Below are 14,477 nucleotides of genomic sequence, written 5' to 3' on the forward strand. Positions count from 1 at the left end.
AGGCAGGCTCTGCTGCCTCTGAGCACGGGGCAGCTTTTGTCAGTCCACACTGTGGATCGCCAGTTACCGAGGCGGCTCGTCAGTTACCAAGACAAGCATTAAATACTCAGCGCCGTGCGCATGGGCGACGAGTCATGATGACCAGCTACTGACTGGAGCAACAGTGCACGCTGCTACAGTTGACTGAGTCAGTAGTTCGGCGCTCCATCATGACCTCGACGCGCGGCTGCAGAGGCTAGACTCTACTCTGACAGGACAGCTCAAGACCATCCCTGGTCAGAAGCTACGCACAGAAGCCGACGACAAGATCTCCGGATCTGAGGCATTGAAGGCCAAAGTGTAGTTTATAATACATCGCCGGGTCCACATGTCGGGGCCCCGCTCAGTGTACGTGCTCCCCTTGGACATATAAAAGGGAGAGCACGCCCTCCTTCTAGCAGAGAGATCTCTGAGACAGAGAGATCTCGGAGACAGAGAGATCTCTGAGACAGACTCTAGGCAATCCAGAGCACACACAGGCTCACCCAGTCTTGAGCAATACAGCACACAGTGGACGTAGGGTATTACGCTCCGGCGGCCCGAACCACTCTAATCCCGCTGTGTTCATCGTGTCCTTGAGCGAGATAGAACTAGAACTAGCTAACCCCCGAGTACACACCCTCTGGGCTTAGGCGGGTGCCTTCCACCACCCGGCTGTGGTTTGCAGCAGCCCGACAGAATGAGTTGAGCATTAGACTAGAAAACAACTCTAGCCCAAGAAAACAACCCAAGAACAGACGTCCCAAGTAACACAAATCAATCAACCATGCATTCACATTTTGCAAGCTAGATATAGCCCCAAACGACTGCCAGTTCAAAATTTCAAATGCTGGGTTGCAGCCCCAAAGGTAAATCCCTATACCCCCAAACTAATAATTACCACAATTTACGACTATATGTACAAACATTTCTGACCACAAACAAGATGAATCATTTCTGGTCCAATACTGAGCAACAACATTAATGATAAAGAAATTTCCATGCTGAAATTCCCACACAGGGAAGACTAAAGAGAAGGAAACTGTAGCAAGTCTTAAGCTCATTGGGGTAGCGTGACTGATCATCCAAGATTCAATACAACCCTCCAATTCCTTGAACTTTATTTAGCATTCCTGTCACAACTCCGCAAGCATGATATATTAACTTCATTATACTATACACAGATACAAATGGTGTTCTACCACTGCGCTCTCACTATGCATAGCATATAAATATTGAATATGACAAAATGTAAACAATCAGGACTAAAGACAGGTTAATTTCTATTTAATTTATGACCTATCAACAAGATAACAGGTATAACACTGTTCTATATCTAGTTCTGGATGTTTCTTTCACTCATCACTACCATTAGGAAATATTTTCTATTACTGCAGAAATATTTTCCATGTATTATGGATTCGTTTTCATGAGCTATTGGCCAAAATTAAATGTGCAGCGTGATTAGTGAATGGCCCAAAGCTAGCACAAAAAGGTTAAACTATTTTCACAAGATCATCAAATGAAGCAGGGAATTATAACAACACAAGGCATTTTAGTTCACAGTTCAAAGTAAAGCAAATGAACCTTTTTTATCTATATTACTAGCTATGCAAAACAGTTTCGAGTTGCATTGCATATTTGTAACAATATATTTGCCAACATGTATATATCAACAACTCAAAATAGAAAACAATGGTCTAGTAGTGACTTCACATACGGGCATACCTCATGTGGCTGTTGAAAGCCCAGTCCAAAATTTGTTTTCTTCCATTCAAGGTCTAAAGAGGGTAGCTTAACAGCAGCCAATTGTTCTAAATGGCACAACTTCCTTCACTGCACCATAACTTATCTGATAGTTTAACAATTCATTGTTTCTTCTTTTGAACATTTGGTGAACCTTGACACCTGTTATTTACAATGGAACATCTCCCATCTCTGTAGGGCCATCATGTACAAAGAGATCACAGGCTGATCCAAACAAATCATTTCAATGACATATCAGAAGGTGCAGTCTTTCCACCATAAATGGAAAGCTTTCTTTTCATCTGAATTTCCCTGACTGTTTCAGAAATCAAGAGACTCAATTTTGGAACACTCTTACTTGTCAAGGGCAGGTCAATTCCTACATTTTTCAAAGCTTCTATGATGACTTTTGGAGATGTTGGATCATGATCAGCACATCGTAATGGAGTAATGCCTCTCAGAACAGGGTTTCCACAAATTGCTTCCCCATTTGGCGCACCACTGCAGAAAATCATCAGAGTACCTAAGTACGAGACACAATCAATATGAGAAAACATCTAAAAAGTAAAGTTGGCAGTGCATTGTTAGCATAAATGATGCACAGATGCCCATGCATGTGCATAGGACCAAGTATTGATTGCAAAACATAGTTCCTCGGGCCCAGAATTTAAATCCATTATATGTGTATAGCAAACAGGTGAAAATATGAAATAGTAGTCAACAGATACCAAAGACCTTAACCCTCCGTTGCAATAAATGATAGCATCAAAATCGACTACAACCTATAGTAGTCAAAGCAAAATTCCATGTGTATAGACCAATGAATTCTGGATTTGGTATATATCTACCTAATCCAGAAATATATAACATTAGTTATTATCATTATTTTATTTCAAGCATTATAACTTAATTTGCAAGTATAATGGTGACAATATTTAAGTTTTTTCACATAACAATTGGTGATGGCATAAACATCCATTCTTTAAATAAAATGTTGAAATAACATGCATATAGTTTTAAGAGGTAACAATTGACCCATAAAAAAACTCATTTCTGAATTTCATGTAGAAGAACTAAACTCGTTTCTGACAAGGGCACCACACAAATCCCAGCAAAAACCAGAATTGTATAGCGAAATTATATGACCTATCCTGGACTCCCCTGGTCAACCCAGGAAGTATACCTTGTCCTAGTGGGGAAGGCGCAGGGCTGATAGAGCTGCTGCTTGGGGTCCAAGAGGATATGATTGAAGCAGTATTGGGACAGGGGCATCGCCTTGGCCGCACAGTTCGAGGCCGCGCACCCCGCCCTCCCGCCCGCAGCCGCTGCAGGGGTAGCGACCGCAACGCGGCAGCCATTCTCCAGCGGCCCGACGGGGCCCCCATTCTCCGGCGGTGTGGCACTGGCCCCATTCCCTTTCAGCAGCGGCAGGGACGGCGGGAACCGGGCGCGCGGGGGCTCGTCGTCGAGCGCTGGGCTGGCGCCGTGCTCCCACCAGTACTCGCCGTGCCTGGCGGGGAGCTCGTCGGCGAGCGCCCAGAACTGGGCGCGGTAGAGGGAGCAGAGCTGCACCAGGCGGCGCCGGCGCCGGCGGAGGACCTCCTCGCGGGACAGCGCCGCAGCGAGGCGGAGCTCCGCGTCGCGCGCCGCGCCGGCGAGCTGCACCGGCGGGCGCGGCGGCGGCTGGGGCTCGTCCATGGAATGGGCGGGGGTGGTGCGCGGCTAGGGTTTTGGGGTTTAAGCAGGCGGCGGAGTACCAGAAAGGCTGGCCCGCCGGGCCGAGAGGCCGGAGCCGAACAGCAGGGGAATCGCACCAGCACGGCCCGTCTGAGAGCAAATTGGGTCCAGGTAAGCCCGATTAAAAGCAGCTTGTTCGGCCCATTTCATGGGCAGCCCAGCTGTTTGCCTCACCAGGGGCTGGCAGGTGGGCCTGATTTTAATCACCAGCAACAGACTCCACACAGGACCTCTTCTTTCGATTTTCGATTTGTTCTGCGATGAGATCTGATTTCTTCAACTTTGGTGGTGAAAAATTGCAAGCCTATATTAGTCGGGGTGTTTCTCTAGCCAATGTTCTTTTAGTGGTTGCTAAATTTTGTTCTAAGCAGTGAGTGATTTTTACAATCTTCAAAGCTTTTGGTGGTGATTTGCAGGTGTCCCTTTTCTTTGATGTCTTTCCAGAGCAGTTTTTAAGCTCCGATGGATGACGAACAATCGAATGAAGAAGACGACCAGAGAATTCTTCAATGCGATTTTATTTTCTCTATGTCGTTTTATGTCAAGTTGTCTTTTCTTTGTACCACCAATTGTTTTTCTTGATATGAATCAGATATGAGACATCTTTCTTTTGTCTTTCTAAAAAAAAATACCATCCCCAATAATACCCAACAGATGGATTCCATGTTATATATTAGTCTATTTTTTAAAATATTTTTAAGCATTGTTCAATATGATGAGATGTACTAAACATGGTTTTAAATAGCGGGCTATAGCCCCGCTATAACTCCACTATAGCCTTTTTAGAAGGTCCCCGCTACGCTATTTGTGTTTGTGCCGCGATGGCAGCTATGGACGCTAAGTTGGGCTATAGCTGCTCTAAATGGCGTAGCTTTAGCGCCGCTATAACCTTTTTCTTATCTCAATGCTGCTCCTTTGGGCTTTTGGACAACTGGATATTTGATTGTGTGAATTTTGTTGTATTTTCAACTTAATAATGTTCTCGTAGCCCTAGAAATATATTTATATTTATGAAATTCACTAATTACTATATTTTTGTGCATCTACTACTTATATTTTTTATGATTTAGTAGTAAACCGCTATTTGCCATAGCCTCTGCTATAGCCTCTTAGCTTTGGGAAAAAATACGCCGCTATTTGTAATAGCCCGCTATTTAAAACCATAGTACTAAAGTATGAATACACTTTCTGATAAACATGTTAGTGGCAATGACAATATAATTTGTACTACAAAAGTTGAAATAATTGAAATCTTTTCTCACCAAGATTAATTAAATCCACCATACTTTTTACGGAAGTCTCACTTGTGAGGTCAAAAAGTTTGATGAAAGAGGGTGGAGACCATTTTTTGATACAAAGAAAATGTTTCTGCCGAAATGCTAATATTTTTTACACCAGCAGTTTACTGTATTACTTATTGCACATGCATTCATCAATAATTCGAATCATTATTTGTTTGGAAGGATAATATTTGACATCATTGTTTTATAAAAGTAAAAGACAGATGTGTAGAAAAATAATTGACATCGTTGCTTCATGAAAACACGTATATCTCCACTAGTCATTGGTAACACCAAAGGCAAACTCAGTTAACCGTCCACTAGTCCCCGGCCATGCGTGCGATGATGAGGAGCAGGATCTCATCGCTTAGGCCACCCGCAACGGGCTGGCGATTTGGGCAGGAGACTGAGACGGACGGCAGACGCTTGGGCAGAGCGCGCGTGAGAGCGAGCTCTCTCGGCGAGCGTGCAAGCTAGTACGTCGCTAGCGACCACTGTGCTATCACTGTTCACCGATTAGAAAAATCAAAATACCAGTCAAATCGCCAACCGTTAGGGACGCCATTAGGCCTCCTCCAAAAGTCCGCGATGTCGTCAGCTAAAACAGTTTTTTAATCCATGAACAGTGCAAAAATCCTCTAGCTAGCGGGAGCGCTCACCTCCCTCACATGCACATAACCCGAGGTGGTGCTGGTGCTCGGCCGTCCAACGACCTCGCCAGTGCTACTGGAGTCTGGAGGAGGCCTTAGGGGCAAGCCGTCGTGCCCTATCCACGTGCGTGCCTTGCCGTGCCCTATCCCGCGTCAGGGGTTTTACGCAGCACGGACACCCGGTCGCTCCGGCAGCCAACGGCGGCGGCGGCGGGACCCTGCCCACCACGATTGCGATGAACGGGCACCATGGTCCACCGATCGATCTGTCTGTACTACGCCGCCGCTGCTATCTATGTGCCAATATACGGCTCGCTTGTTTTATATATATGTATATATACATACATATATAAATATATAAAAACATGGGTGCATGAAACAAAGGAGTTCTCGTGTCAAAAGGCCAAAATAAACCTATCGATTATTCCGACGGATCGCGATGCGGAAGAAGCGCTCCAGGCGAGGGCCCTCGCCGCCGGCGTTCCCGCTCCCGCTGGACCTCGTGCTGGAGGTAGCGGCCCGGTCCGACCCCGCCACCCTCGTGCGCTGCGCCGCGGCGAGCAGGGACCTGCGCCGCCGCGTCGCCGACCCGGCCTTCCGCAGCCGCCTCCGCCTCCACCACGCCGACCGCTTCGTCCCCTCCCTCATGCGCGGCCACCTGGTCGAGACGCGGGGCCAGGACCAGCTCCTGGTGGACTACGCAACGGGTGAGGCCGCCGCCACGGGGTGCTTCGTCCCGTCCATCGGCGAGACCGCCCCGAGGCTGCACGAGCCCGTGGCGGCGCGCGACGGCCTCGTCCTCGTCCGCACGACTGGCCAGACGAAGGCAGAGGTGGAGCTACGCGTGTGCAATCCGGTAACCGGCCGCGGCCAAACCCTCCCGCGCGGGCCGAGGTTCCACGGCCAGTACGTCCTGCTCGTCGGCGACGGCGACGGCGACGTCGGCCGGCCTTTCCGTGTTCTCAAGGTGACCTCGGTGCTGTCAAAACGCAGCGGCCGCCGCTGCCTGCAGATCCAAGCCTTCTCCTCGGTGCAGGGGGCATGGGGCCCCCGCATCCGGATCGGGATTCCCAACGTGCACGGCGGCTGGCTACGGCGAGCGCCCCTGGTTGCCAACGGAGCCGTGCACTGGCTGTGCCGGTCGGACACCTCGTACTACATCTTGAAGCTCCACGTCGGAGGGGCAGCAGCAGCAGCTCAGGTGACGGCGACGAAGCTCCCCGCGAGCTTCCATGCCGCATACGGCAGCGCCGCCGCGGGGCGGAAACACATCCTCCTGGCAACCAAGCCGACGTGCAGCAACCTTTGCGTGCTCGTCGCCGACGATAAAACGAAGATATCCGTCTGGTCCCAGTCCGGGCGCTCGCCGGCGAGGTGGGGCGAGCGGCCGGAGGCGGTGATCAAGATCGACGGCATGCTGACCTTCACAAGCCGGATGGGGAGATTCCTGATACAGGAGGCTAGCGAGGGGAAGGTCCGGTTGGAGTGGTTCGCGGAGAGGAGCGGCGTCGTGCTCATCACCGCGGGCGGCCGATACTTCTGGCTGGACCTCCGGTCCAGGGAGATCTTCAGGCGGCCGTCCTCGGGCCAGTGGACCGTAGAATCCGCTATGAACTGCCCCTACGAGATGGATGTGTCGTCTTGGGTTCCAACATTTGGTAGAAGCTTCTAATTTGCACATGCTCCTTTTGAATGTGATCCTCTCTGTTATTAGTCATCGTGGCATCCATGCACGACTTCATGTGTTGAAGATAAGTCATACTCTATATAATATATTAGTCTGCACAACATGAAGTTTTTTTTCATAAAAAACCGTGATTAATTAGACAGTGTTACGCATGGTTCGTTTTTAATTTGCTCGGCTGAAGCTTTATTCAATAGTCTATTAACAGTAGACAAAACTGTGTCACGTGTAGTATCTCTCGAGTTCAAACTGTAGCCCGGTTTTCTCAACTGCCCACAATTGATGGATATGGTCTATTCGATATTGATCCAACAAATCTTCTATATATCACCTAGCTCCCTGCTTTATATATACCATCAGGCATCATAACATTCGGCAAGGAAAACATTTTTACTACGTCTGGAAAAAATAATGTTACACAACAATCATCAAATGCGTGTCATATATACTATGCTGCTAAGGATGCAAGTGTGCCCGATGATGTTTTTGGGGTCAGCTAATTAATTATGATAGCATGTAAATCCAGTTCATTCCCCTCGCAAATTATTTGCACATAATGCCATTTTAGTTTATTTTATTAAATTTTATTAAATTTTTTGGATCGATCTAATTACTCAAAAATTATCTAACTTGCATCTCTAAATGTTGCACTAGGGCTAACTTTCACATTAGAATTATATATTACTCTCTCCGATCAATTGTATAAGGCGTTCATGCGTCCCAATATTCAAACTTAATTTATAATTATTGATCAACTATTTGTCTAGCAATGTTTAAGTATATAACATAAAAGGGCATATGGGGATTGGATAATTTTTTAATTAACCGACCGCTCTTGGATTGGGTAATCACACTTTTGCAAATCCCTCCTCCCACGCCCCTGCGTCCCTTCCCTTGAATGTTGATCCGATGGCCCAGATTGAAGTTTCCATGGTTTACACGAAGAGATTGATTTGCACCTAATATGTTCCCATTATATAGAATGCTGTTGCAACAGATATTATTCTCTATATATGGGAAATCAGCTGTTAGAGTCGATCCGGTTCTAAAGATCCTGCCAAGTCAAGAAAGATCTTCGTTCACTCATGCACTTGTGGCCACATGATCTGTCTAGATTGTTCATATCGCTCAACCGTTGATTCTCTCATCCACTCATGATTCTCTCACACACATCCAACCGTTGATTTGCAAATGGATGGTCATGATAGACCCAGTGCCATGTGTTTGTGCCAAGTCAAACAACACTTCGTCTAATATTTTCATTCAAACGGATGGAGTATGTAGTTCTTTTATTGGGAGTCCATGGCTGGGTGCGCCTCATGATGCAGTACAATAGAGCACTATCGTTTTAGATAACAAAATATCACATTGTCCTTTTTAGCCATATGCATGGGGTAATCCTCGAGCAGATCAGGGAATGAAAATTCTAACTGAAAAGTATTGACTATTAATGTTTAAAAATTCTATTTTGACGTATTGACATGGTTGGTTATCACTCAGAGCAACTCCAGCAGACCCTCTATCAAACCCCTACCCCAAATTTGAAGGGTGAAATCAAGAAAAACAACTCCAGCAGGCCCTCTACTTGAGTCCCTAAACTAGGGAGGCCTCCAAATCTCTCCCTCCACCCCCTAAGCCTGGGGGTCTCTAAGGAGCCCTCCATCTGTGAGCCATACTCACCAGCCCCACTAGACTTGGATGATAGCTCAAATATGAGGGCTTCTGCTGGAGTTGGATGTATTATTTGGATGGTATGAGATGGGGACCAGCCCCCAGAAACTATATGAGAGCTGTGATTTGGGGGCTATTGCTGGAGATGCTCTCATCGATCAGTTGTGTTCCGGCTCTTCACCCAACCCCAGGCTAAGTGATAGTGATCCCAAGAATTTCTCTGGGTCCAACTCATAACCGTACATCAAAGTAGCAGTGTAGCAGCGCTCGCCACCGCGCAATACTTGTAGATCCCCTTGGTAGAAACCATCAGAGTGTAGCAGCGCTCCCCGGCGCCCACGCCATGGCCAATCTTGGCTGTGACGAAGATGGTGCCGCTCTTCTCGTAGAACCATCGCGGCGTCACCGACGACGTCGCTGATGAGAACTCCGGCATCAACCTCAGATCGATCTTCCATGGCGGCAGCCAAGATCCCTTCAAGGTGCCGTCACGGAGGCAGAGCATGTCCACATTGTGGCTTCGTAAGGACACACGCATCACACTCCCGACCAGATCGACCCAGCAAAGCTTGCCGTCCGGCATTAGCCCAAGCATGCTTCCCTCCCGGTCGTAGAGACGAGATGTCGACAGGCCACGGACGACGGCGGCGCCCTCGGTCGGCAGCGCAAGCAGGGCTAGCCTGAGACGGGGCCAGAAGACAATGCCGCAGTGCACGATGGCGGCGCGCGTGGCCTGCGACCTCGTGGCGTGCAGCTGTGCCCTGCCGACTCTCGCGCCGGATACTTGCGCCTCGGGCCCCCAGCCGCCGGCGTCGGAGGAGAAGCACCGCGCCGCCGTGAAGCTCCGGCGGTTGTAGACAAGGAGCAGGCGATAAGACGCCGCCGAGCGGGGCGGCGGTGTGGCGTCCTGGAAGTACCGGAGGTCGTCAGCGGTGAGCAGCGCGCATGCGTACGGCCCGGGCCTGTCGTTGCCGCGCAGGCATGGGAGTAAAGATGGCAACGGGTACAAAATACCTGCGAACCCGTGGATACCCGACCCGCTGGGCGTGGATTCGGGTCTGTATTTGTGCATGCGGGCGCGGGCACGGGTACAATTCCAAACCCAACGGGTATTTTATAACGGGTCTGAAAATTTAATACCCGAACCCGAAAACCCGCATACCCGCTGACAAGTGGGGTCCAACCATCCTTGTATATAAAATCAACTCTAGGGTTTATCTCATTCCTCCCCACTTCTCAGTCCCACTCCCAGCCGCCCCCCACCCAATCCGCAAACGCCCTCCGCCCACAGCGCCGTGCCTCGCATCGTGGCCTCACCCCTCCGCCCCCGGGCCCCGGCCCCTCCCTCCTCCCCAGGCCGCCTGCCGCCGGACGCCGCTTCACCGCCGCTGCCTGCGCCGCGCGGAGCCACGAGTCGCGCCACCCGCCGGCGGAGCGGCTTGCCCAAGCGACCAGCCCCCTGCCCCCCTCGGGCCTCGGCCGTCCGGCCTCCGCCCCTCAGTGCGAGGTCGCGGCCGAGGCGCCCCACGACGCGAGCGCTGGCGGGTCGCCCCACGCCCACGCCCGCTTGATCCGAAGCAGCAGCCGCGCCTCGTCGGCCTGCTGTGCCGCGGCGTGGCGCGGGAGGAGGTGCGCCAGCGCCAAGGCAACCACCAGCGGGAGGGCGCGCGGGTGCCATGGCCTCGGCGTGGCTTTTCGGGGGCTCTGATTTCCGCACGTGCGTTCAGTTTGCTCGGCGGGAGCCGCGGCGGCGGCTTCACCGCCCCTCCTCCCCGATGATTTTGTGCTTGATTTTGAGCTTGATTTCCTGAATTTTGTGCTTGATTCATTGAATTTTGTGGGTATACGAGCATGCCCGCGGGTACGCGGGTATCCGCGGATAGCGGGTATGGGTATTGTTTTGTACCCGTTGCGGGTTGCGGGCTCGGGCGCGGGCACGGGTTTGGGCGTGCGGGTGCGGGTCTACGAAGTTAGTATCCGCGCGGATTTTACCCGTTGCCATCTATACATGGGAGGCAGTCCACCTCGCCGCTGGCGGGGTTGCACACGCGCAGCCTGAGAGCGCTGCCGCCGCTCTCGGCGCGACGGATCTCGGCGGCAAGGAGGCCGCCGCGGGACGCGACCACGCGGGAGGAGGTGTCCAGCATCCGGTGCCCGTATCCGCGGACGAGCCCACCGAGTAAGGGTTTGCCGAGCCAAAGGGGCCGTGGCGCCGACGACGTGGCGTCGACCGTACTATTGTTGAGGTCGAAGAAACGGATGAAGCTTTTGGACAGAATCAGGCGGGGAGCGTGGCGGCAGATGAAGGCCGCGTTGGTGGAGACCAGGCGGCGGCGCACCTGACGAGGTCAGCGGTGCTGCCGACGAGTGAGAGGATGGTGATGAGAACCTCGTCGTCTAGGCGGAAGCCGTCGTTCTTGGCACGCGCATGCGGCCCCACCGACCCTGCCCGCTTCAGTATGGAGTTCCGCCGCACCGATAGCCCACCCTCGCTGCTGATTGCGACGGCGCCGGCAGCAGAACCCAGCCGCCGCAACAGGCGACGATCGGCGGGCACCATGGTCAATGGCTCGATAGATCGATCTAGACGTGTGCCCCTGATGCGTAGTGCAACGCAGGGTACTAGAACCTATATAACAAATATCTATGGCCATGCAGCCCGAACCCGTTAGCTCAGCCCAAGGCCTGTTTTTTTTTGGCTCAGCCCAAGCACGGCCCCGCCTGGTGACCTACGGGCTTGGGCTGGCACGGCCCGAGAGAGCAGGCTGTGCCTGGGCCGCACCCAGGCACGTGGGCCGGCACGAGCACGACACGGTAGTGGCCCGGTGCGCCCAATGACTCTCCCCTCGCCGCCGGCCCAGCCCACGAAACTCCTCCCTCCCCCATATAAAATTGCCGACCCCCCAACCCTAACCCTAAAATCCCCTGTCCTACCCCCGCCGCGGCACCGCGTCCTCTCGTCCCTCCCAGCTCCCGCGCAGGGACGGCCTCAGATACAGCCCGCCCCGCCCTCCCTCCTCGTCCTCCTGCATAGCCACGAACGGCGCCATCTGCCGCCGCCGCTGCATGGACCCTCGGGAGCGCCTCCTCCTCCTCAGCCCCCGCGGGAGCCACAACCAGCGCGCCCTCGGAGTCTATCGGCGACACGCGCCCCAGCGAGAGGATCCTGTGTGGGTCGATGACGGCGAGCTGCGGAACGTCGGCTGCAGCAGAGACTTGGCGCTGATCTAGATCCGTCGGGCGCCGGCCGCTGCTCGCCTCCAACTCCGACCGTCCCCGACTGTGGGTTGGCTCAGCTCGTAAAATTTACCGTGGTTTACGGGCCGGCACGGCATGAAAAACAGCTCGTAGTGTCGTGCCTGGGCCGAAGGCCAGGCACGAAGCCCGCAGCGGCACGGCCCGTGAGGCACGATGGCCCATTAAGGACTGTCCATCACCATGCCGTGCCGGCCCGACATCGTGCTGGGCCAGCCCGTTGGCCATCTATAATAACAAAACAGATTTGCTCTTTATGAACTGATGATTGAGATTCAGTTTTTCTGTCAATCGACATGCAGCGCCATCCGATCGGCGACGGACGTAACAGATCGATTTGTGCTAATCGGGTCTGCCTCCATGAGTTTATGCGCCCGTTTACCAATTTATCGGGTCCTGCTATTGACCGACGCCCCCGTGAATCAAATCGCCGCTCCACGGTGGTGCTTCCGGCACCATAGCCTAGGTGGGCTCAAGGACGAGACCTTCGCGCACTGCGATGGGCGTGCAGATCAATAGGCATCATATCTCCTAGATCCAAGCCATATATTCTAATTGCCTTTATTTTTCAGCTAAATATTTGTTCAATGGTAGGTAATGCAGCGTCGATAATAGATTCATGTTTGCCACCAGTCTTTCAAAAGCATTCATTCATATATGGATAGAGTGTGCCAATGACCAATATTTCATTTGAAAGGATTTTGAATATCACGTGAAATTTAACTAGATAAAGTTAAGATGATGTATCGCATTACTCGCATCAACCATCAAAGGGTATCAATCATCAAATCCATTGTACACTTTTTATTACGTACACGTACTAATAATCTAACAATATTATGGTAGGATATCCCACAAACATAGGAGTAGAGGATACCCAGCTCAGCCCTACGGAAACGCCGCCAGAACCAGTTGATTCCCATGGATCCAATCCAGCTCGGGAATCAAGCCATGGCGGGCGCCGCCATCCTCCCCAGCTCGCGGAAACGACCGAGGGGGTGCAAGCACGCGCCGCTCTCCCTTCCGCTCGACCTCCTACCGGAGATCGCGGCGCGCTCCGACCCGGCCACCCTCGTGCGCTGCGCCGCCACGTGCAAGGAGCTCCGCCGCCACATCGCCGACCCGGCCTTCCGCGCCAGCCTCCGCCTCCGCCGCCACGCCGACCAGCGGTTCGTCCGCCCCTCCCTCCTGCGCGGCGGCCTGGTCGACAGGTGGAATGGCAACCTGATGCTCGTCGACGACGCCACGGCGGAGGTCACCGGGCTGCTCCGCGCCGCCGCGTGCTTCCCCCGGGGCGCAGATGGAAAGGCCGCCGCCACGCGCACTGCCGGCCGCTGGCGGCTCGCGACGGTCTTATCCTCTTCCAATGCATGGTTGACCGGGGGTCTGAAGAGAAGCTATGCATGTACCGCCCCGCCACCGGCCGTAGCCAAGCCCTGCGCCCCTGCCTCCGGGACCGAGGATCCCGGGCCAGTATGTCCTGCTCGTCGGCGACAGCGACGGCGGCGCCGTTGGCCGGCCGTTCCAAGTTCTCAAGGCCTGCTTCGTGACTCCGCCGGGCGGCTGGCGCTCTCTGCAGATCCACGCATTGTCGTCGGAGCAAGGCACGTGGGCCCCTCGCGCCCGGAGCTCGAGCCCCCTGATCATGCACGGGGACGAGGAGCTGCAGCGCCCGGGGAACCCCGTCGTCGTCGGGGACACCGTGCAGTGGCTGTACCACCTGAACCGGAGCTACTACGTCCTCAAGCTCCACGTCGGGGCGGCGAGGGTGACCTTCGGAGCTCCCCAAGAGCTTCCACCGCGCGTGCAGGTCTCTCCCTCCCCGCGACAGGACGGCGCAGATCCTCATGGCGACGTCGCCGTCGGGCAGGAGCCCCGTCGTGCTCGTCGTCAACTATGACATCGTGTCTGCTTGGGCGCAGTCGGAGCGGACGGGGAAGTGGACCAAGCGGCCGGAGTTGGTCAGGGATTGCGGGGTGATGAAGGGGAGGGTAGGGAGCCTGCGGCTGGAGTGGTTCGCCGAGAGGAGCGGCGTCGTGCTCGTCGCAGCGCCAGACTCCAAAACTTTCCTGCTTGATCTCCGGTCCAAGGATATCAGCAAGTGCTGTTATTCCTCAGCTTCTTCAACAATAGCCTACGAGATGGATGTGTCATCTTGGGTGCCAACCTTTACTAAGATTTTCTGATTCATTTTCTTTTCCGATTATTCAACCATAAACGTTCTTTGAGAGAATAATTTTTTAGTAGTGTGTGCATTAAGTTCCTATCGAGATTAAGAGCTCTGAGAAATATCGGCAATGAAAGTTCTATGTTATTTCTTTTTGGCAGAAGCTTGTTTAGTTAGATTGTAGAGCGAGTAAGCCTGGTGTCTATTTTGGAGGAGTGCAACCATGAATTTTGCATGCATTGTCCACGAGCCCTGGAGAAGCCGCGAGA

The 14,477-nt window shown here is 52.7% G+C and overlaps 1 protein-coding gene across 1 annotated transcript; it reads right to left on the bottom strand.

Moving 5' to 3' along the window:
* Positions 1 to 786: 786 nt before the first annotated feature.
* On the bottom strand, positions 787 to 3,481 carry LOC120663789. Its single transcript, XM_039942694.1, has 3 exons — positions 2,948 to 3,481; positions 1,747 to 2,265; positions 787 to 1,151 (listed from the first exon to the last, which is right to left on the bottom strand). Exons 1-2 carry the CDS (start codon positions 3,460 to 3,462, stop codon positions 2,004 to 2,006), a joined length of 777 nt encoding a protein of 258 aa, XP_039798628.1. The 5' UTR covers positions 3,463 to 3,481; the 3' UTR covers positions 787 to 1,151; positions 1,747 to 2,003.
* Between the last annotated feature and the right edge of the window lie 10,996 nt (positions 3,482 to 14,477).

Source organism: Panicum virgatum, chromosome 3N, assembly GCF_016808335.1.
Source record: "Panicum virgatum strain AP13 chromosome 3N, P.virgatum_v5, whole genome shotgun sequence".
Lineage (NCBI taxonomy): Eukaryota > Viridiplantae > Streptophyta > Magnoliopsida > Poales > Poaceae > Panicum > Panicum virgatum.

What these genes read in the sequence shown, in the direction of transcription:
- LOC120663789 (XM_039942694.1), bottom strand. Translation starts at nt 3,462, where the DNA reads ATGGACGAGCCCCAGCCGCCGCCGCGCCCGCCGGTGCAGCTCGCCGGC. An exon ending in GCCTTCCCCACTAGGACAAG is followed by an intron (nt 2,266 to 2,947) that starts GTATACTTCCTG and finishes GATTTTCTGCAG; the next exon opens with TGGTGCGCCAAATGGGGAAG.